The following is a 24,563-nucleotide window of genomic DNA, read 5'->3' as shown; positions in this document are numbered from 1 at the left end:
TATTCTCCAGGCAATAAATTGCATATACCAATTTCAAATATATTTGAACACCATATGCAACTTTAAATTTAATTTAATAGAAATATAGATTTCACTGTTATGTGTTAAGTAATAAAATGTGTCAATCTTTTTGAATATTCCAACACTGTGTTCGGATGTCTTACAACTACATTCTGTTTCCTTGATTCTAGTTTTAAATGACTTATAACAGATTACCATATTTGACTGTTCAGACAAACCATTCTGTTTAATTCTATTTGGACTTGAATAGAAAAGATAATCAATACAGTTAAAAAGAAAAATCAAGAAAACTATCCTTGATGAAAACAAAGATACACAAAGCATGTCATTCATGGCCTCTTGTTGGCTTGAGGGGGGAGCAAATATGGCAGTTTCACATGTGCTGTGCAAATATGACCCCTTAAAAACTACTTGGCCTCAGGGTCATTCAGAAACAAGTACTTCACAGCTGTCGTCTTGTTCATAGACTCCAAGGTCCTTTAAATGTCCTACTAGTACAGTACACAAAGATGCTTTTCAGGCAGGCAGATAGAGATGAGCACGCAGGACTGGGTGTGGGTGGGGGCGGGTGATTGCCTGATATCCCAGGTGCTATAGTAAGCATTGAGTGTCAGACCCCAACTAATTGACAACGTCATACTAGGCAGTAGGCCAAAGTGCTCAGAGTGTAAAGCAGTCTTGCGTGGTGTCTGAGCAAATATGGCGAATCAAAGATGGTAAATGTTGAAGATATGTGACTAATTGCAGCAACTTAAATTTTCCAAATGCACAAACAGAATTGTGTGGGCTAAAAGGTGATGATAGTTGGATTACTGATGACCTGACTCACAACATTATCAGAAAATACACTAAGCTTAACTGTTATTACTGGCATCATCCTTACAATGGCACTACACATTACAGGAGTAATTTATTACATGCATTCTTCATTTAATAGACCTAGGAGAAATGTGCAGTACTGTGCAAATGTTTTAGGCAATTGTTAAAATATTGCATTGGATTAAAAAAATAAAAATAATCATTTTTCAATTAACGTCATACTGAGTCCAGTAAAAATAAATTAGGCTAAATCAATATTTGGTATGACCACCTTTGCCTTCAAAACAGCACCAATTCTCCTAGGTACACCTGGACTCTATCACTGTTTTTCTTGGCCACAGTTCTTTAATCTATTTAGGCTGTCTAAATTGCATCGGTCTCCTCATGTATTCCCAGACTGACATCTGCCATCTGTTGCAGGGCTCCCTGTTCTTTTATTCTATTCTATTTGCAAAATGAATGTTTCCTATTGCCACTAAAGCTGAAGATATAATAGCTATCTGAAGAATGTTTTTGTGAAACATCTTGTATGCCTAAAACTTTTGCACAGTACTGTTATTGAACTCAGGTTGAGAATATTACTTGTCTTATTTTCAGTATTTGTTCATGTTCTTATTTGGTTTCCCTGCACCTAATGCTAAAGTAACCACCACCCAAAGTCACATATCTACACCTCCTCCTGGGTGGCACTGCCCTGCTTACTGAGGGAATTTCTCAATGGGAGTTTTTTTCCCTCCCCTAATCTCTAAACAAGCACTTTGGTCTGTCCCGCTTTTACTCAGACAGTTCTAACGAAGAGAGGACAAAAGGAGGCGGGCAACCCCTTTTAATTCATCTCACTTAAGTGTGCTGGCCTCAAAACCTGCTTTATGAGTGTTGTCTTTATACATTAGAGACTTATAAAAATACTGAAATAAAAAATGCAAATATACTTGAGTAATGGATGTAATCAAATTTGGTACTTTAACACACAAACACATATATTATGAGCTTTTTTTGGTTGACCCTGAACAATAGTGGCATTGTTTCTAGCACTGTGTAATAAAACAGAAACTTCAGTCATGCAATTTGTAAATCCCTCTGTCTTTTTCTGAGAAGACCAAGTCACTCATACTGCAATATTCCATGCACCAGAGTTCTGCACAGAACAACCATAATGCCAATATTACATAACCAGAGAGTCTCTGCGCATTTTGCCATCTTTAACAGCAAACTCTGTCTTATAATATGAAATGTTTACAAAAATACAGGTATATTTTATTATACACCAATCATCCACAACATTAAAACCACCTGCCTAATATTTGTAAGTCCCCCTTGTGCCGCAGAAACAGCGCCAACCAGGCGCGGACTGGCCATTGGGAAGTTCAGGAATTTTCCCAGTGTGCCGGCTGCAAAACAGGGCTTTGTCTTTAAACTGTGATAAATTTGAGAATGTTAAGTATTCTTGAACTCTGGTAAGGCGATATAAAAATGTAACATTATTATTATTATTATTATTATTAAAGGTGCAGTATGTAAGATTCAGAAACTCTTGTTATTAATGACACCTGTGGCCATTAAATGAACTGCTGACAGCTAACTGTTGCTCGTGCTCGTGCTCGTGCACACACTCCATAGGGATGCGAGTGGCATAACAATGACATAAGTACAAAGAGACTGAGTGATTCACCGATATCATTAAACAGATATGATTGCTTTACTACAAACTTTGAGACTAAACTAAAACTATCAGCTAACATAGATACACACATACAGCTACATACTATACCAGTTTACAGTTGCACTGCACTGTTGTATGTTTTGTTTGTCATATATTGTACTACGAATAATAAACCAGCGTATTTGTTTAAATTGATCCTGTATACCGACTTTTAGGATAAAGAGAAGATCGTTGAAATTATTTGAAAGTTACGAAGCAAGGTAGCTTGCAATTCGTCAGTGTTAGCTAGATCAATTTATCTAAAATTATACAGATCAATTGTTATGGCACTATATTTCACATGCTTTTGTTGCAGTTATGTAAGCTTACCTGTCCAATAAGAAGAACGCCAATTCAGGGTCTGTTTTGATCCCCAAAAGTGTACGAATGTCTCTCCAGGAATTAAATGCCCTGCTGATGTTCACTAGTGTTCGTTCGACCATGATTATATTCTGCTTAGCCAGATGGGGTTCAGTAGCTACATTTGTTGTTACTCAGAGTTTGTGTAGGTGTCTGTGTTGTGCTGGGAGCCAGATGTTTGCTGGATTCCATCTCTAAGATAACTTTACCTAGTGTTGCAGTTTGTTGTCGCTGTTGAATAGCGGAAGAGAAGCACTGAGGCAAGGGTCTCAGGAGCGTGCATAAACGTCACATCCTTTGGATTTTCCTGGCAAAAGCAACCCGCTCCCTTCACATGAAAATCAGTCTACAGGCTTTAATAGGCAACCTAGGAAGTCCGGATGGGCTAATTTTTTCAGTTGTGTTACAAGCCGTTCGCACATTGGCAAAAAAAGGCGAATATTACATGAACATTTTTACATATTGCACCTTTAACTAAATAATGGAGTCCTATCGTAAAAATTCCAGATACACTTATGGGACTTCCCCCTGTTTTTAGGCTATGTTCATTTTATTTTAATTTCTTTTCATGTTTGAATTTGTAAGTATTATTCACTGCAAAATGTGTGCTTGACATTTCACATTTTGTTTGACACCTCCTGCCTCCAGAATAATGTTGTTATACATGCACAGACAAATGAAAATTCTGTTTCATGCAGATATTAATATCTGAAATACTAGGAGAAACCACAGCATATTCCACTGTTAATGCAGCCTACAAATTCAGCTTCATCTGGTTAGAAAAAAATAATAATAATTATAATAATTTTATAATAATAATAAGTATTATGAAAAGGCATATACAAGGCATATTTTATTAATAGAAACTATTAAGAGTAACACTTAAAAATGGGCGTTTCATTTCATATTTTTGATGCTTTTCCAGTTTAAGCCCCACCCACATCTGGTTCTGTCCAGTACAGAGACAGATACAGATAATTTTGTCATATGAACAGATACAGATACAAATAATGGCTTTGCTGCACACCCCCATTTTCACAATTAAGTTGAATAATGACATCAATAAATAATTATAGACAAATCATTAAAACAGAATCACATCAAATCGATTCATTTGTAATAAAAACTTCTATGAATTACATACGAAGCAGGCCTAGAGTTCCCCCACCTCCGAAATCCCAATTTAACCCATGCTGATAGGAGTCTATTACTTTAAAAAGAACAAAGGTAATTTCTGTATTTAACTGTTTAACCGAGGTTCGTGTGAAGAGAGAGAGAGAGAGAGAGATTGAAACAGCAAGCGTGTGTATCACGCTTTTTTATCAATTAGCCTAAAAGCAAAACGCATGTGGTCACAATTCCCACTGCATAATGAAAGGCTAATTCATATGAGCCAAACGTTTTGCTGTTATTAATTGTTGCTTTATTCCAATGTTTGACGAATGTTTTGTCTCCACTCCGATATAAATCATATACTGGTAAATATTTAGGCATACAACAAACAATTCAGTGTCATTACAGTTTGCGCCTCTCTAACTGAACATTAACCTCAAAACTGTGCCAAGTATTCTCTGACGAAGCTTGTTTATCGTTTACAAATTTTCGATTGCATTCGATTTATTTATTTTAAAAGTTTTTTTTTTTTTTTAAGATTTAGCCTAGGCAAATATTTGTAGAAAACTGAAAACCCGGCATTATTTCGTGCCTAATTCATCTAATTAAAATTTTCTTACAATTTGTATCTTTTCTGTGCATGCATGAATTCAAATTAGAAAATAACTGTTGTTAACTATAGGTCTGCAAACTGGTTTGAGAGTAACTTGACTGTTTGTTTGCGTTGTATAGTTTAGTTGAAATATATTTACAGGCAGTATATGTTCACGATAAAGTGTTAGAAGAGAAAAACACAGCAGTTAAAGCAAAATTGTGAGCTTTGGATTTTAACTTTAATTTCTTAAAAAAAAAAAACATTTAAATAAGGAGTCAATGTAGTGACATTTTAACTCTTAATTTTTATTTTTAGCGTCTAAAAAAAACAAGTGAGTTAATGGGATGACCATCGATATCACTTATGCAGATAGACAACTTCAATTTGTGACCTTTTCCAGTTAGCTTACAGACGAAATATTTCTCTCCTTTAAGGACAAACTGCAAGAATACATAACTTAATATAAATAGTTAAAAACAATTACAAATCAATCGCATTTACAAAATACACAATAGAAAATGGTGGCAAAAAGGAGGTCAAGAGACACTAAAATAATTTGTTTCGATATTGGACAATACTGAATCTTGGCAATCCATCCATAAAAGCACTAAAATACTCAGCTGTCATTACAACCGTCAAACATTTAAAACAGTTACAAATTTAATCTAAGAAGACTCGTCTATTTTAAACTAGTGCATAGAATAAGAAAAAAAATTGAATCTCAGTTACAATAAGAAAGTAATTCTATTTCTCACAAAATACAGTATGTGTTTCGACACATCAGATTTCATTCATGACTGTTTATGCAGACATATTTGATGTCTGTTGTGTATAGGCCTGAACTTCAACAGGCCATAAACAGTATTAGAACAATATAATTGTATTTCTTTTAATAGAAAGCATAGACATACAGTATTTGTCACACTGATCGGACTGTGGGCGTTATAAATGATGTTGTGGGAATACATGATCATGACAGCTATAACTCCGTTCCATCTCGAGGGTAAATGAGACTGTTCACACTGAAGCTGTTGTAGAAGTGTCCATTGAATTGTGCGCTCTGGCCGCCACTAAAAGAGTTATAGTACATCCCACGGTTAACGTGTACACTGTCCTGAGGTTCACTCGGTCCACCTGCGTCAGGTGCTGAGCTGGCATGGTACGGGCTCAACGCGCTGATATTTCGGCTGGAGAGTTCGTTTACAAGACCAAGAGAACCCTGTCTGCTAGGAGCCGATTGAGAGCTTAAAGCAGACATACTGTTAAAGAAACTGTTGAAGCATGAAGTGGACGCGAGGCCTGCAGGCGATGCGCCTTTGTGGCTCTCATTGGCTGCATCAATGAGATCAGGAGATGCGGGACCGGTGAGGTGAGGGCTGTCGGTGGGTTTGATCCCCGCAAGCTGTCGATCATCCTCTGGTTTTGAGTTGCTGGCAACACCAGTGCTGGAATCAGATCTGCGCTTCCTTTTTCTCCGAAAGTTTCCGTTGTCAAACATCTTTTCACAGTTGGGGTCTAGAGTCCAATAGTTCCCTTTTCCTTAAAACAATACGGAAAATTAGTTCATATCAGGACACATAATTGGCAACGTGTCATGCTTAAAAATATATTTAGCCTACAGTGCATTTAAAAATGTTTTGAAATAGGTTTAAATGCTCAGTGCGCTTTTTTCCAAGAGCTACAGGTGTGTGAAGGTGCACGAGCGTCACTCACCTGGGTCGTCTTCGTCACGCGGCACTTTTTTAAAGCAGTCATTCAGGGAAAGGTTGTGTCTGATGGAGTTCTGCCATCCCGCTTTGCTCTTCTTGTAAAACGGGAAATTATCCGCCACATACTGATATATCTGACTTAAGGTTAACTTCTTCTCGTGCGCGTTCTGTATTGCCATTGCTATAAGAGCTGAGTATGAGTAAGGCGGACGCACGAGCTTTAAAAGTTCCTCTTGGCTCGCGATGGAGAGCCAGCCCAGGTCTGGACCAGCGAACCCGGACGAGTTAGTGAGATATTGCCGCTGAGAGCCGTAAGCCGGAGGGATGAATGAAGGACTGTTGTTTCCGTGTATGTAAGACGAAGAGGAGTTGACACCAGGTCCATTAAGCCACAAATAGGGGTTTGGGGTCGGTGTGTAGTCCCCCAGTCCGTATCCTGCTGGTCTCTGCGCCGCAGGTAGACTCTGTTGGTGATAAACACTGAAGTTGTCACAGTATACGGCCATATCCGGTGTCTCGTGTGCGCTTTTTGGCAGTTGCTGGAGAGCGTTGACCGCAGCGGAACTATAGTTATGGATCTGCGCGTCGATGGTGTTCATATCTCCAGTGCCTGCACAAGGCAAATCTCTGGAGCTCAAGCTCTCACAGTAACGCACAATGCAAACTCTTTCTGCTAAATCTTCTCAGGTTAAAAGAAACAAGTGTCTGCTTTTTTGCGGGGATGTTTTGTCCTATATACACCCAAGTAAGGCAAATACGGTGTCTAATCTGGTATTCTAGTCTCCTGCAGCCAATGGATGCAGAATTTCCACAAAGTAGGCGTGGCATTGACTGGGATTGCAGGGATATGATTTAAATAATTCATAAACACTAGAAAGAGGCTACAGATTACAGGCTAGTTAAAATGGAGAGACCCCGACTGCAGGCTCATCAGCATTACATTTATTTAGAGGAATTCCATTAACAGAAATAATAATCTCTTTATATTCGAAGAAATATTTTGCATAATAAAACTTATGATTTTTTATTTATTTGGTGAACAGCAATGTTTATAATAGATTATTGGCTATCGAATATTCAGTAATTGTCTTCCTGAAATCTCAGTTAATTCGAGCATCCCCGTCAACGTAATAGTTTTCTTCATTTTAATAACTTTTTTTCTACCTGCTGCTTATGATATTAGCCGCTATAGTAGCGTAATCTAGTAGCCTACCAGATAATTTAGGGTCTGGACTCTTAACAGATTATAAACCAAATAATGATTTTTAAAACCAATGAAATTAAATAAACAGTAATAGCCTGCAGAAAATAATTAGATTATTATCATTACTATCGTATAATTTTCATTTGTTTTTGTCTTATTCGTTTTCATATTTTTGAGTATTGCTGAAGATGATACGACTGATTTTACGAGTGCGGTCCTAGGTCTGCACAATGTCCAGTGAGAAAACGAAATTAAACTAAAACATATATATATATATATATATATATATATATATATATATATATATATATATATATATATATATATATATATAGCCTATATATATAGTATATATATATGTATATACTATGTTTTAGTTTAATTTCGTTTTCTCACTGAGATTTGCCTGATTTAAACGTACTCATTGAAGTTGTTGCATCAAAAATAAGATTTTTGACAATTTATATTATTATGTACTCGTAACACACACACACACACACACACACACACACACACACACACACACACACACACACACACACACACACACACAATTATTATTATTTAAATTGCAGAAACCGGCTGTATCGAAATATCGGGAAAAAGTAGAACATTCTTTGCAATTAACTTTTTATTCAATAATAATTTATCGTATTTCTTCGTTTAATTTAATAACATAGGCCTATTTGTTGTATTTTGGAGCCACAAATGAGCACCAAAATGTCACAATTTCAGGAACATGATATAAAATTCACAGTGAAATCTCAGTTGCCTGAGCTACACTTTTAAGTTTAGTTATTTGATCGGTTTCTCTCGACATCTATCAGCGTCTGTCTAGTACATGATGAGAATATTTATGATTTTATTTTTCCCTTTTTGCCACGATCTTATTTTACTATTTTTATTTATTTAATTTTTTTAATTTTGCAAAATGGGATTTAACAAGAATAAAGACAAACGCTCTTCAATAGGCCTAAGCTCTATTGATATAGCCTACTTTCTTAATATCACAAATAAAAGATGGTTGCGAATGGGTTTTCTATAGGTTTCAGCACTAAGATTTATGCGATCTATTTATATAATGTAAAAAAATCTATTTTTCTTTGGGCTTTTCCGGCATAGCCAGCAATGTCTCCGCGTCTAGTCTTAGGGGAAATATGCTGTGCTGTCTGTAACACTACTCCACCTAGTGATGAAAGTGGGTTAGTGAAGCACTAGATCAGAGAGCTGGGCCACATTCATATAACTTTAGGTTAAGTCACAATAACCCTAAACTCTAATCGTAAACTGAATCCTTTTGGGACGAGGGTTTGTTATGTCTCTGTTGTTATGCCCATTCTTTGCAATACAGAGGACATAAATAAAGTTTCGAGAATATTACAACAAATTAAATTGTGTCTGTCTTTGTATAAGCCTATTCTGAAAACAACATGTCATGAGCCAATAACTGCACACACTAGCAAATTTCAAACGTTTCTTTATGTAGTCTATATAAAGCATGTTACATATGTAACACACATTATCATACAACATTTGTTAACATTAAACATAGGCTAGGCTGCATCTACATAATTAGAAAAAAATACATACGCGCACGCATGCATGCAAGAGAGAGAGAGAGAGAGAGAGAGAGAGAGAGAGAGAGAGAGAGAGAGAGAGAGAGAGAGAGAGTTCCGATGGCAGTTAACACCAAAAAATATCAGCTCCTGCTGTAAATGTAAGCGCAGAGTAGTTCTAGCGGGAAGACTAGCAGCTGCACATCATCACACCATTAGCTGGGTAATTTCCAGCCAATCACATGTAAGACATTGCTTTATAAGTCTGCTCACAATCTATCACATTGCTGTTTCAGTTTACTTTTCAGTTTTATATTCATCAAATAAACCTCATCTTAAATTTCACACAAGTCTGCGAGTCTTCCTGATAGAACTTACATTTCTGCCAGAGAATGGCAAAATAACAAAAGAGGCTGACGATGTTTAAGTTAAGACCTCTAAGAAACGTAAAGATCACATAATAAATTACATATGATCAATACAACAAGCTAACTGCTAGCCAGGCTAATATTCCATGGCAGTTAAAACTGTTGATCTTGGGCCTGCCTAGCATCATTCAAAAATAAAGCAGAGCTGGAGATAATATATCCAGCAGAAGTTAAATCAAGCAAAGATAACAAGAAGATGAAAGAGGTGATCCTGAGAGAGAATCCAGAGATGCTGTTGTCTGATTACAGTGGACCAGAACCCAACAGAGTACGGTGTAACCTGCTCTTCTTCACTGATCAGCCATCAGCCTGGCACAGCCTCTCATCACTGCCATGAACTGCAGCAGAAAAGGTGGCATCAGTTAAAGGTAGACAAATCACTCTGGAAGGTAAAAAAGAGATAAAGGTGACTGTAAACTTGTACCAGAATTGTACAGTCATGGTCCACTGGTCAGAACCCAGCCTTGATGAATTCCAGAAGTCTCACAAACTTTAAAATAGAGGTTCAGAAGTTAAAGAAATATCCTGAAGTGAAGAGCAGTGTGGAGTCCTGCACCACAATAGTCACAAACGGAGCCCTCAGCTCGAGCTCCCCTGTAGCACACAGACACCTTGTTTCTCCTGCATCTCCCCAAGATCAAGGCCTTGAGAGCCAACATCGCTGAGATGGAGCATGACTACTTCCTGCTTAAAGAGGAAATTACAAACAACCTCTTCCAGCTCCAAAACCAGACCAGAAACCTCAGCATACAACAACTTCATCAACATGCTCTGCTGTCAGACAGCTGGAGGAGAACAACCAGGAGCTGTGAGAGGAGCTGTTCAAGCGAGAGCAACACAGCAATATGCTGGAGAAACAACCGAGCATCTATATGACCGTCTCTGTATTCATTGTGGGGGCATGAGAATATTTGCTAAAACAATCAAGGATGTAACACTGAAAAGCTCTGAGAACACACCCGCTGACTGTGAGGAGAGAGCGAGACAGCATGCCGGCAGACAGACAGACAGACAGACAGACAGACAGCTACGCTGCTTTTGTGACAGGAAGAGGAGAGTGACCTCAGTCAGATATAAAACATGCTGAAACGTTTATGCAACAATTTATTAAGTTGATTAGCAACAGCTTAATTTAAGCAGATTCATTATTATTTATTTTACCATTGTTAGGAATATTTTGGATCTAGTCGCGATCTCCAATTCCCCGGTCCCGTCTTTCTATGTTCGTGCACAGTGAGGTGCAGTCGTGAGTCTGAGTCTCTGGAGACTTCGCGAAGGATGTAGAAAGAACAACAACACACAGTCGGTCTGTATTCAATCTACTCAATGTTTATTGGAGCAAGCATGTCATTTATATTTTTCATGAGACAATAAGCAGCCAACAGGAAAGCGGTAACAAGGCCTAGGGTCAAGGGGGAGAAAATGGGTGTACAAGAAAGAGGCCATATACAGATGTTCCAGCCGTGATGCCTTACGGTTGACCTTGTGGACGGATGTGACCTTAATCAGATCACAGAAATAAGTATGCGAAACATGATAAAGAGGAAGAGAAAAACGGTCAGCAGTTGCTAAATATATTGACTCACTATCGTGCACACTGCAGCCTGCATCTGGGGTCAAGAACACTCATGGAAGGCCAGAAACACATACACAGAGCAGAACAGCATGTACAATTTCATATTTCTCACAACAGTATCTTCTTTTTTTGTTATACAGTTGATATTCTAAGGTACTTCATTATATTTCATTAGGCCTACATGATTGGGTCAGGTATCATACATTCTAACTTCTGGTAAAAATCACAATGGAATGGAATGTGATGTGACAATCAGGGAATGTTTTCTGCTGCTTTTGGACAAAAAAAGCAAGAACCCTGATTTTGTAAATATTGAATATAGTTCTGATATCATAATATTACTTGAGACATGGAGTCGATTAAACCTACACTCCTTCAAGCTACATTCAGGAGGAATTCTTGTTTGACATAAAGAACATATTTCCATTACATTCAGCCTATCAAAAAAGGGAGAACACATATTTGGATTAAAATGAAAAATAACTAATTTGTATAGATGAGGATACTTACCTGTGTGCCACCTTTATCCCCCCACATGAGTCACCTTATTATAGTGAGGAGATCTTCAACATATTACAATCTGAAATCATTTAGTTTCAGTCTCTTGGCTCAGTCCTGATAATGGGGGATCTGAATGCAAGAACTGTGAAAAACCTGGATTGTTCAGTTGGTGATAATGTATGATTAATAATACAAATATACATCAAAACAAACATCCTACTAAAGCACGTCTGAGCTATGACAACACAATAAAAAGAAATGGAAATTCAATTCTGCAGCTCTGTAAAAGACTAGGTCTCAATACATTGAATGGCAGAACAAAGGGTGATTCTCTGGGTCGATTTACCTACTGCTCCTCTCTAGGCAGCAGAACAGTGGACTGTGCCATCACAGATCTAGACCAAACAAGATACATTACTTCTCAGTGATGCCACAGCTACCTTTCTGTAACAGACCACTGTAACATTAATGTAGTCATAAGTCTGAACAAGTCAGCCAGTCTTCTACCATCTTCAGATCAGAGGTCTAAACTCTATCCCCTTCCAACCAGGTTCTTCTGGAGAAAAGATAGTCCAGCCCAGTATGAAGCTGATCTCCACAGCACTCAGGTTGAGAACATGATAGATGTGTTTCTCTTCACCAAATTATTGAAAAATAATCAAAATGTAAAAAGAAAATGGTTATGGCAAAGGATGTCAAATGTCAAGATAAGAACTACGATTGTTATCAGTTTAAAAACACAGAAGGCGTTTCTCAGTATGCATTCTTGTCTGTACTTGTGTTCTTGTCGAAATGTCATCAGTCGCAGCCCAAGTACTGTTCCAAGAGAAAGCGCACAACTGTAAGTTATAATTTTGAAATACTACTGTTGTTGTGTCACGGAATGTAGTTTTAAGATTTTTTTAGGCAAGAATTCAGTTGTTTAAACGTCAAATCTGTGGTCGATTTATCACGATAGAGCTTACTTGAAAATTTGCTACTTATCAAGTTGACCGGGCAGTCAGTGCTCATGGTACCCCACCGAGAACAGCCTTATCTCTGTAGGTCCTTTTGGGATGAAATTCTTAGCAATGTTACCAGTTATAGTTATTTAGGTCTGACAATCTCAGCTTCTGGACAGTTTGACATGGCTGTAAAGGACCTAACAGACAAGTCTCGCAGGGCTTTTTACAGTGTATATTATTCAAATTTAACCCCACCCCCCAATCAAACTGTGGCTGAAAATATTTGACAGTGTCATCAAACCCAACCTTCTGTATGGCAGAGAAATCTGGGAATCCAAATATAAACTAAATTATGAATCCTGGGACAAAAGTTCAATTGAAACTTTCCACCAAAGAAGTGGGCAGATTCCCACTCTTGACTGACATTCAACAGAAAGCCCGTAAATTCTGGTTCCACCTATCACACTCTTCCCCAGAAAGTCACCTTCACTGAGCATTTGTACACAGAGCAGCACACCCAGAGAGTGACCCTTTACAGTACTTGGTGGACAAGCACCAGCTAAATGTATCAATTCAACTCATGCAGACAAAATTAAAACTCAAGAAGAAAATGTTCACACAGACAGAACTGGAGACCCAAAGAGAACAGACTGTGCTCACACTGCACTCAAGGAGTCATAGAGGATGAACTTAATTTCCTCACTGAGTGCAATAAATACGAGCTTATCAGACAAAAATATTCAAATAGTCATTTGAATTCAGCAGAATGAGTAACATAGAGGAAATCTATGTTCTAAGAGAGAAAGCGGAATGTATAGATTTAGCAACATATATTCTACTGTCATGATCTGAGGGAAAAAGGGTGACCCCTCACTAAATACTGAAAGTGTCGATTAATTTACTGTTACTCATTTTTCTCTGTAGTTACAATTTGTTACATTTTGTGCACTTACCTGTATGATGATGATGATTATTATTTTATTATTTGACTTTTTCTGTTTTTTTTTCTGTTTGTTTTTGTTAATGAATGCTTTGGCAACATTTTACATTGTATACGGTCATGCTGATAATTGTACTTTTTACCCTCCCTTCCTCATAGCTCTGTATTTTACTTTGTTATTTGTATTTTATTATCATTATTATTCAATTATTGTATATACATGTTTTTTTTTTATTTATGTTTGGAATGTGTTTATTACTCAATGCTTTGGCAACATTGTACACTGTATACAGTAATGCCGAGAGAGAGAGATGAGAGAGATAGATAGATTTAATTTTTTCCTGTGCAAATCCCAGTGTGTTGTTCACAATTTCATCAAAAGGTGGCGCTAAATTCTGTAAATAACCGAAGTGCAGCTGAACAGGCCCAAATTCACAACCTCAAATTCAAAATGTTTCAGGACTGAGCATTGGATCATAAGGTAAAAAATTATGTTAAAAATAAAAGAAAAATATATTATATATAGTATATGTTATACAACTATATTTTGCTAATATGAAATCTGTGAAGTGGTTAAAAAATGTTTTTAATGACTTCAACCTTAGTGTATGTAAACCTCTGTAGACTTTAACTGTAATAGTAGAAATAGCAAAACAAATATATATATATATATATATATATAATTTGTTTTGCTATTTCTACTATTACAGTTAAAGTCTACAGAAGTTTACATACACTAAGTTTGAAGTCATTAAAACAATGTTTTTAACCACTTCACAGATTTCATTTGAGCAAACTATAGTTTTGGCAAGTTGATAAGAATATCTACTTTGTGCATGACATGAGTAATTTTTCAAACAATTGTTTAGAGACAGATTGTTTCACTTTTAATTGACTATCTCACAATTCCAGTGGGTCAGACGTTTACATACACTGTTTCTGATAGTCTAATTGGCTAATTAGAGTCATTTGGAGCTATACCTGTGGATGTATTTTAAGGCCTACATTCAAACTCAGTGCCTCTTTGCTTGACATCATGGGAAAATCAAAAGAAATCAGCCGAGACCTCCACAAGTCTGGTTCATCCTTGGGAGCAGTTCCCAAATGCCTGAAGGTACCACGTTCATCTGTACAAATAATAGTATGCAAGTATAAACACTATGGGACTATGCAGCCATCATACTGCTCAGGAAAGAGAGGCATTATGGCTCCTAGAGATGAATGTAGTTTAGTGCGAAAAGTTCAAATCAATCCCAGAACAAGGAAACAGGTAGACAAGTATCTATATCCACAGTAAAACGAGTCCTATATCGACATCATAGGCGGAGTTTGACATTCGAGCCAGGGGGGGCAAAAAAAAATAAATCATTGTAGCAGCTGGGACCTGCATGGCCTATCAATTGGGGAACTCAGCACTAGCACATATGGACAAAACAAACATGCTAAATAAACACATATTTATTTTTAACCCAAGAAAAAAACTGTAGGCCTACAATACAATCATATTTGTAAACCGGTAGAACTTCGCATAAACAGCCACTTGACTTCGCATCGCATCTTCGTTCGGAACTTCGGACACAATTAGGATCAATGAAATGTGGACCACTTTTGCACTGTTAAAATATTAATGAAACATTTAAAACATTTTGAGACACGGGAAAAATGAACAGTCACACAATAGCCTACTCTCCACTTTTGAAACATATTGAACAGCATATTGAAAGCAGTGTGTTGAGTTTCTCCAGCTTAAGCAGTTATTTGGCAGAGAAATAAAACTTACAGTGGGCGTGGAGTGAACGTCAGGACTGCTAGCGGTTGCTGCTGCTGATCCAGAGCTGCTCGGTGTTCCCTCCAATTTCACAGCAGTGTCTGTTTGCATATCATCATCGGTTACTGTTGTTTGTGTTGTATCCTTAGATGACTGACTATTTGTGTCATTTGGAGCTCGACGTTTTAAAAATCTCCTTATGTCCATATTTTGTTGTAACGAGTCCGACCAGATAACTGTGCTATTACATGCTAGATGAGAATCGCTGGATTTACATTAGCCTATCACATCACCCTGAATTTTTTTTTTTTTACTAAAGCAGTATATAAAATCAGATGTATTACCTACCACCATTTAGTTGTTTTGTGTGATTTAAAATATTTATAATATCTTTTTTTAAACAATGCAATATTTTTTTTTGTTGAAAAAATGCAATTACCCGTTTCAGCTGGGGATGGAAAAGGATGAGGCTTTCAAGCCGAAGAACACCATCCCAACCGTGAAGCATGGATGTGGCAGCATCATGTTGTGGGGGTGCTTTGCTGCAGGAGGGACTGGTGCACTTCACAAAATAGATAGAATCATAAGTTTAGGAAAATTATGTGGATGTATTGAAGCAACATCTCAAGACATCTGCCAGGAAGTTAAAGCTTGGTCGCAAATGGATCTTCGAAATGGAAAATGACCACAAGCATCCCCCCAAAGTTGTGGCAAAATGGCTTAAGGACAACAAAGTCAAGGTATTGGAGTGGCCATCACAAAGCCCTGACCTCAATCCGATTACAAATTTGTTAGCAGAACTGAAAAAGTTTGTGCAAGCAAGGAGGTCTACAAACCTGACTCCGTTACACCAGTTCTGTCTGGAGGAATGGGCCAAAATTCCAGCTACTTATTGTGAGAAGCTTGTGGAAGGCTACCCAACATGTTTGACCCAAGTTAAATAATTTAAAGGCAATGCTACCAAATACTAACAAAGTGTATGTAAACTGTCTGTCCCACTGGTAATGTGATGAAAGAAATAAAAGCTGAAATAAATCTTTCTCTCTGCTACTATTCTGACATTTCACATTCTTACAATAAAGTAGTGATCCCAACTGACCAAAGACAGGGAAAGGTTTCTACGTTTAAATGTCAGGAATTGTTTAAAACTTAGTTTAAAAGTATTTGGCTATGGTGTATGTTAACTTACACCACTTATGACTTAAACTGTAATTAAAAGCATGTGTCTCAAATGACAATTTTCAGTGAATGAGCCATAAAGTATAAAACACACTTACTGAGCACTTTATTAGGAACTTTATTGACCTCTCTCATCAACAAGGTGTTTCCGTCTGCAGAACTGCCACTAACAGGATTTTTTACCCCTGATTCTAATGGTTGATTTGAACATTAACTGAAGCTCCTGACCCATATCTGCATGATTTGATGTATTGCACTGCTGCCACATGATTGCTTGATAAGATAATCACATGAATAAGTAGGTGTACAGGTGTTCTTAATAAAGTGCTCAGTGAGTGTCCTTTAAAATGTTGAAATAGCTTAAAAAAATACTGTAGTAGTTCTCTAACAGAGATGTGAAAATGCATGCAAATAACAATGCAGGAAGGAGATACAGTATTCATATGTATATGCATGTATCACATCATTAGTGGGCCTTACCTCTATCTGAGACATGCTGTCATTGTTTTGCTACTGCAGAGCGAAGATCAAGGCCTGCTGTTTTCTGTACATTGAGAGGTAAACCAACAACTGCATGAGAGTGTGTGCGTGTGTGTTACTCCATGGAAACAATAGGAAAAGTGAGATTCACAACCTCATTATGAGTTCACCTCAGGCTCTTGGCATCTGGGTGACAGAGTAAAAGACATGGGAAGTGAGAGGTGTGTGAGAGTCAGAAAGAAAAAAGAGTAAAAGAGGCTCCCTCTTCTTGGAGTGCGGTGACAGAGACAGATGGAGGTAGATATTTTCTGTGCTGCTCATTTACAATACACCATCTCGCTCCCTTTCTTTGTCTCATTTTTTCTTTGTTTCACTTTGCTACACTTCCCAATTCCTCCTCTTTTTGTGTCACTGATATAAAACCCCACTCATGTATTGGTCACTATTTCTGTCATTTTCAATTTTTTTCTTCTTCTGAAGAACACATAATTGACGCATGATGATATACAGTATAATAGCATCATTTTTACACAGCACTCTGGAATACTGGATTTTGATTGGCCAATCGCAGCATTTTTGTATAATGATTGCTAAACTGTATATTTGACTGTTTCCCTAAGCAACCGGTATCCTACATACTGGTGAGGATCCTTTCACATCTCTCATATTGCTCCACAGTCTCACTATTTTCATACCTAGTGCAAGTTAATTGACGCCATCGTTTGACTCATTTATACCGTAAAGTATACACCAAAACATTATGACCATTCACAGGTAATGTGAATAACGTTGATCATCTCCTAACAAGGCCACATGTCAAAGTCTGGGTAGACTAGATGTTAAGTGAACAATCAGTTCTCGCAGTGAACGTTTGAATGCAGAACATGCAGAAGTCCTGAGTGACTTTAACAAGGGCAAAATTGTTAAGGCAAAATGGCTGGGTCAGATCATCTATGAAATGGAAAGGCTTGTGGGGTGCTCCCAGTCAGCAGTGGTGAGTACCTACCGTCAGTTGTCCGAGGAGGGACAAACCACAAACCGGCGACATGTTGTTGGGCACCCAAGGCTCATCCATGCACGAGGGCTATCCCATCTGGTCCGAACCAACAGAAGGTCTACTGTGGCACAAGTCATAGAAAATTTTAATTATGGTTACGGGAGGAATGTGTCACAACACAGTACATCGCACCCTGCTGCATAATTGGCTGCGTAGCTGCAGACCGGTCAGAGTGCCCATGATGACCCCTTCCACTGTTGAAAGTGCCTACAATGGGCACGCAAGTATCAGAATTGGACTTTGTGGTAGTGGAAGAAGGTCATCTGGTTCAATATGTCCTATTTTCTTTGACATCACGTGGATGGCCGTGTACGTGTGCGCCATTTACCTGTGGAAATGATGGTACCAGGATGCATTGTGGGAAGAAGAAAAGCTGGTGGAGGGAGTGTGATGCTCTGGGTGATGTGCTCCAGGGGAAAACCTGGGTCTGGCCATTCATGTGGACATCAATTTTACACGTGCCACCTACTTAAACATTGTTACAGACCAGGCACACCTCTTCGTAGCAATGGCCTCTTTCAGCAGGATAGTGCGCCCTGCCACACTGCACACATTGTTCAGGAATGGTTTGAGGAACATGATAAAGAGTTCAAGGTGTTGCCCTGGCCACTAAAATCCCCAAATCTCAATCGGATTGAGCATCTGTGGGATGTGCTAGACCAACAAGTCCGAGCCAAGGCGGCTTCACCTCGCAACTTAGAGGACTTGAAGGATCTGCTCATAATGTCTTGGTGAAGATACCACAGGACACCTTCAGGGGTCTTATAGAGTCCATGCCTTGGTGGGCCGGTGCTGAATTGGTGGCATGCGGAGGACCAACAGCAAATTAGGTAGTTGGTCATAATGTTTTGGATCATCAGTGTAAATCTTTTGAAAGATGGCTAGAATCTCAGGAGTCCCCAGTTAAAGCAAGAAAATGAAAACATTGTTCAGAAGAACAAAGAACCGCCAGGAGACACAAAGAGCTGGATGAGAGAGGACTTAAAATATACAGCGAGATGAACTCAATCGCAGGGTTTATTGAACAGATTAAATGAATCAGCGATGTAAACAAGATGAGACAATCTAGAAACAGTCTTGATGATAAGAGTTGGTGATTGTGTGTAGGGGTGGGGGTGCAGTATCGGCAGAGAGGGAGAGAGAGAGAGCCCGTTTGATCCGTGACAATTATATATTCATTATACAATACTATTAATAATAATAACAACAATAATAATAATAACACAATGTTGTTGTTGCTTGGCCCATTGTTTTCTATGTTGATAATTAGATAATTATTGAGTTGATAATTTCAGTATCCAAAAAATAAATACATAAATATTTGATTTCCATAAATGAATAAGATAATATATTGATGAATGTGGTCTTGTTATTATTTTTATAATAAGATTTGTTTATTGTTTTGTGATTGGAGCCAAAGTGTAAAAAGTGAACATTCTGAACTATTCTGAACTGACTTCAGTTCTGTACATGTGGTGAATAAAAATGATTCTGGATCTAGTTCTTATGAATATGCTTATGAGTGGCAGAATCAGCCCACAGAGGTCAGATAACCACAGAGTGTTCACTACAGTATGGCTTACATATAAATACACACAAAGAGGCTTGTGTATGGCAGAAAGATGTAGAGGAAATACCAGTGGTTTGCTTGGCTAAGCTAAAAACATCTAGAGTCAGAATAAATCTTTAGAGACACACAAGGTAAACATGACTGAATGCTTTGTGTGTGTGTGTGTGTGTGTGTGTGTGTGTTGCAATGTCAATAAAAGCATACAGCGGGAGGGCAGGGGACACTCCTGTACCACAACCCACCACTTGTCCCTCTCTCACCATTCCGTAATGCACTTCTTTGTGTTAAGTCAAATGGAGCATAAGGCCAATAACCTGAGGCAGACCTGTGAAATGAGGATTGTTTTCCCAGCACAGGGGTTGAGATGAGGTCAGGCTGTTACTCTGGCTGTTTTTCTGTGTGGGATTAATCCCAACTGTCTGCATCGTTTTAAAAAAAATGGCCAATACAAATACAACTGGCAATCACAGCAGTTATCAGCCAGATTTCACATCACATTTCTCAATCTTTCTTGTAATCAAAACCATCATGAGACTGAAAGGACAAGGAAACCTGTAATTATTTACAATGAAAGCAATTAAGAGTGCACTGCGCAGTGTTAAATGTTTCCAGAGGATGGTGCTATGTCTCCACAGACCTAAAACACTATTCAAACTGACAAGTGATATACCTTAATACACTGTGCAATACAAAGGGAGTATTAGATAGATTGATGACAGTCATTCATAAAGAGATTTGAATGTTACTGAAACTTCTCTTAAAAGGAATAATTCAGTCAAAAATGACAATTTAGTGACAATTATTTACTCACTCTCACACCTGTATATCCTTTTCTTCTTCAGTGGAATACAAAAGGAAAGATTTTGACAGTTCAACAACAGTTCATAGTGACCACAGCTGTTAATCTCAGAGGACAAATACAGCATAAAAGTATCATGAAAGTAGTTCACACAAAGTCATCAAAGTATATTTAAAATTGAACATGAGCGTGACTGAGCTCTAGCAGATTTCATTGAATAACAATATGCTACAGTACATTGAATAAAAAAAAAAAGTGTTCATAATCTGCTTAATTACAGATTAAAAACAAATTACTATAAATTAAATTAATAATAATAATAATTAATTACATTAAAAAAATTACATTAAAGGGAGTTTGCAAGGATATTTTCATTCAATAGTATAGAAGTCTGGCAGGTGTTATTGTGTTAAAAAGGCAAAAGCAAGTGATCTGTTTTGTTGTTAAACACTCTGTAAAAGGGCTGCACCATTAATTAAAAAAATAATCAAGATTACAAATACTGCTGCTGCAATTAACTCATTGTAAAAGTGTCTATTTCAGCATTCCATTTAAATCTAAAAATGTTGTACCTACATTTTATTTTCAGTGGTTGAGTATTGTAAACAATCACAGACATCTCCGCTGACAACATAAGCCTATAAGTAATGGTGTGACAACTAGAATCTCCCATTAGAATATAACAATATCACAGCAATGAAGTAGGAACAAAATTCAGAAGTTGTTTTTGGAAATGTAGCCTACACAAAATAAGCATTTTAATGTAAATTAAATTAATCTAAATTAATAATCACAGTTACAATATCAAGGGAAATAGTCCACAATGACAATTTGTGTCATAATCACAAATACCTACTCTGAAAGGCATTAACACTTTTACAACTCTCTGCTTAATATCTTCTTTCTCCGCACATACACACACGGTACACGGTACATCCTCTGCTTTAACAACTTACCCCCCAAAATAATGCCTCAGTGTCCAACGCACACAACATACACACAGGACTGTGTATACATCATGTGTGACTGGAAGTTTTACTACATATGCCACCTGAAAAGGGCTCATCAGCTGCCAAACAGCCTGGCACACAGTGTAGTGCCAGCCCCATTCTGGTGGCTGCCCCCTTTTTCTTTCTCTTGCTCTTAAAAGAGCACAGCTCAGACTCCTCCAACTTGCATACAGCTTAGGAACTGCAAACAGACCTGTAGCCTCTAGTTAGTGTGAAAATGTGCTAGAGTGTATGAGTAAATGTGGATGTTCATAAGGAATGTCAATGTGCAAAGATGTGTAAAGGGTGTTTGTTTGTTGTGCACTCTGTTATAAATTGTTGTTTAGTGGCCCTAAAAAGTACTGAGACAATTTCAGACACTTAAATGTACTGTATATCCCAGGTTCAATACAAGTTAAGCTCAATCTACAGTCTCTCAGTTGGTGGGTGACAGTGAGGCACTTACTGTGGGGCTAGGGTGACCAGATCAGAATTGGTAAAATTCGGGACGGACAATGAGCAGCCGACAGGAGCTGGCTGCAGGACGGCAATGAGCAATTTTTAATATTCTATCACACTTTAACTACTCGAGAGTCTGCTCTTGAGACTTTGTTCTAATTTTCGGGACAATTAGGGCAGGATTCGGGATTCGGGACAACTGCTTGGATTTCGGGACTGTCCCGAATTTTTCGGGACGTCTGGTCACCCTATGTGGGGCCAATCCGTAACGTTAAAATACTCAATGTTTCAAAAGTATAGCCACAAGATATAAAAACATATGTGTGTTAACATGATTTGATTGTTTTAAAATTGCATCCTAACCTTTTCTGTTTAATGTTACATCCATATTGCCATGATGACATAACGCTGTAAACTCTAATACGACTGTAAAAAACATTGATATACTGAAAACAACTTTACAGCTCAATAATATACAAGTACACAATACACAAGTTGTAACAGAAGAATTAATGTGTGTTTTTTATAAAGTTATAAGTTTCACATTTCTCCCTTTAAACCCACCAAAATTTCTGCTTCTCCCCAATTTGGCATGCCCAATTCTAAATTCGCTCTAAAGTCCTCATGGTGGCATAGTGACTCAGCATCAATCCGGGTGGCGGAGGATGAATCTCAGTTGCCTCTGCACCTGAGACTGTCAATCCACACATCTTATCACATAGCTTGTTGAGTGCGTTACCACGGAGACCTAGCGCATGCGGAAGTTTCACGCTATTTTCCGCAGCATCCACGCACAACTCAACATGTGCCCCACCGAGAGCGAGAATCACTTTATAGTGACTACGAGGAGGTTAACCCAACGTGACTCTACCACCTTAGCAACCGGGCCAATTGGCTGCCTAGGAAGCCTGAATGGAATCACTCAGCATGCCCTGGATTCAAACTTGCAACTCCAGGATTGGTAGTCAGCGTCTTTACTTGCTAAACTATCCAGGCCCCCCGAGTTTTGCTTTAAAAAAAAAAGAAAAATAGGAATGCGTCAAAATAAATGTTTGTGGTAAGTAACATTATGCCACAAATGCAGTGGAATATTCTTTTAAGTCACACTTAAAAAATTATAAATTTCTTTGCATTAGAAAAAAGAATACCAAACCAAGTGGCATCTGCAAACAAATGTTGCATGACCTTTTCTCAGAACTAACTTATTATTATTATTTATTTTTTGTCATTTTTGCAATTACTTTTAACTGGTTTCAAGGTTATTTTATTTTGTGGAATTTAAATAATAGTATGTTATATAATGCAAAAGCATTCATACATTTTCACAGCTTTTATTTTTACTTGCTTTGTTACTTTTTGTTATTTTCACAAGTTGTACATTTTCAAAATGCTTCATACTAATATCACAACAGATCATCAAAAATGCAGTTCAAACATTTTTACTTGACTTAGTGCAGTACACAAACATCACATGGTAACATTTTCACCACACCAAAAAGTAGGGCCACTGTATGTATACAATAAATTGCAATGAAGTTCTTTCTTTTTTTTATTTCTTTGATTCAAGAAGCAAAAAGTGGCTAATGTTCCTATTTGAGCGTGAAAACACAAAGATGCAATGACAGGGCATTCTTGTCTGTGCAAAGTTTTACTGTGAGAGAGTGTGTGTGTGTGTCTTTACAATGTGTGGAGGCAGGTGCAGACTGGGTTCTGAATTAGCTCTTTGTGTCCTGTTAGTTTTAAAAGCACTCCTGCCCAATCTGTCTCTTTCTCTTCCTCCTTGCCTCTTCCTCTCTTTTCTCTCTCCCTACATTCTCTCTCGCTGTCTGTAGGAAGTTGAGATTGAAATGTTTGCAGCTGAAACAGTGGCAGGTCTGTAGTGGAGTCAGACACAGAGTCATATATCTGAGCATGCTGCAGTCATCTATCACTGACACACGCATATACACATGCACACAAACACCTTTTATAACAGCATACATTGTTTTCAAGCCTTCAGACCTGGAGACAATGGGAGGTTGAGGTTGCCATGGTTACCAATAGCCTTGGTGCAAAAGAAAAGACACTCAACTAAATGGCTGTCCAATAAGTTAAAGCCAAGCCTAAATATCAAGTAGAAACATTGTCCGATTTGTGTGTGAAAGTTTGGAGAACTTCAAACAGATGAGATGTGTCTTGTGCAGAATTTAACAGTTGCAATTTTGTAACATCAGTGATTCGTCATGGGTTATAGATGATGGTGATCTGTGTGTTTTAGGTACTGTATAATTAACTCTAATTATGTAGGCTAAATATTTGCATCACATATACTTCATTCTTCAACAAAACCAACATATTTTAAGCCACCCTATTGGAAACTGAAAGCACAAAGAGGATCTCTTACATATCTTAATTGTTTCACCTATAGACAAAAAAATAAAAAGAAGAGAGAAGAGAGTTTCAGAAGAGATCTCAACAATGCCTTAAATTTGCTCAGTTTTGCCAAGATAACAAAGTCTGCAATCAAATTTCAATATAGACACATTAATTATATAGCTCTGTATTTTTTTTGTCAATAATTGTTTTATTGGTTTCTACTTTTACACAACATTGACAAATTAACTGAGAGCTCCATTATGTCCCTGAGCAATAAAATGTTACACTGTGCCTGCCTTCTCCATCTGAGGGTAACAAGAAAGTAAAATACTGAACTTTCTCAGGAGGACAAATTCACATTTCGGTCCTTTTTCATCTATTGAAACCTCTCCCAGATTTGTAAACACATCCACAAATCCTTCCTGTACCCTTTCTTTTG

General features: G+C 37.7%; 1 protein-coding gene across 1 annotated transcript; it reads right to left on the bottom strand.

Moving 5' to 3' along the window:
- Nucleotides 1-4,912: 4,912 nt before the first annotated feature.
- Nucleotides 4,913-6,996, bottom strand: foxi2 (forkhead box I2). The gene is made up of 2 exons (XM_052151596.1): nucleotides 6,324-6,996; nucleotides 4,913-6,149 (listed from the first exon to the last, which is right to left on the bottom strand). The coding sequence occupies exons 1-2, from the start codon at nucleotides 6,916-6,918 to the stop codon at nucleotides 5,590-5,592; spliced, it is 1,155 nt and encodes a 384-aa protein (XP_052007556.1). The 5' UTR covers nucleotides 6,919-6,996; the 3' UTR covers nucleotides 4,913-5,589.
- Between the last annotated feature and the right edge of the window lie 17,567 nt (nucleotides 6,997-24,563).

This window comes from Xyrauchen texanus, chromosome 20 (assembly GCF_025860055.1).
Source record: "Xyrauchen texanus isolate HMW12.3.18 chromosome 20, RBS_HiC_50CHRs, whole genome shotgun sequence".
Classification (NCBI taxonomy): Eukaryota; Metazoa; Chordata; class Actinopteri; order Cypriniformes; family Catostomidae; genus Xyrauchen; species Xyrauchen texanus.
Note: the sequence above shows the minus strand (reverse complement) of the source record. Positions and strands in the feature narration are given on the sequence as shown.

Excerpts from the sequence above, each read along its gene's own strand:
- foxi2 (XM_052151596.1), bottom strand. The coding sequence starts at position 6,918 with ATGAACACCATCGACGCGCAGATCCATAACTATAGTTCCGCTGCGGTC. Across the intron at positions 6,150-6,323 it reads GCGTGACGAAGACGACCCAG|GAAAAGGGAACTATTGGACT; the intron begins GTGAGTGACGCT and ends TATTGTTTTAAG.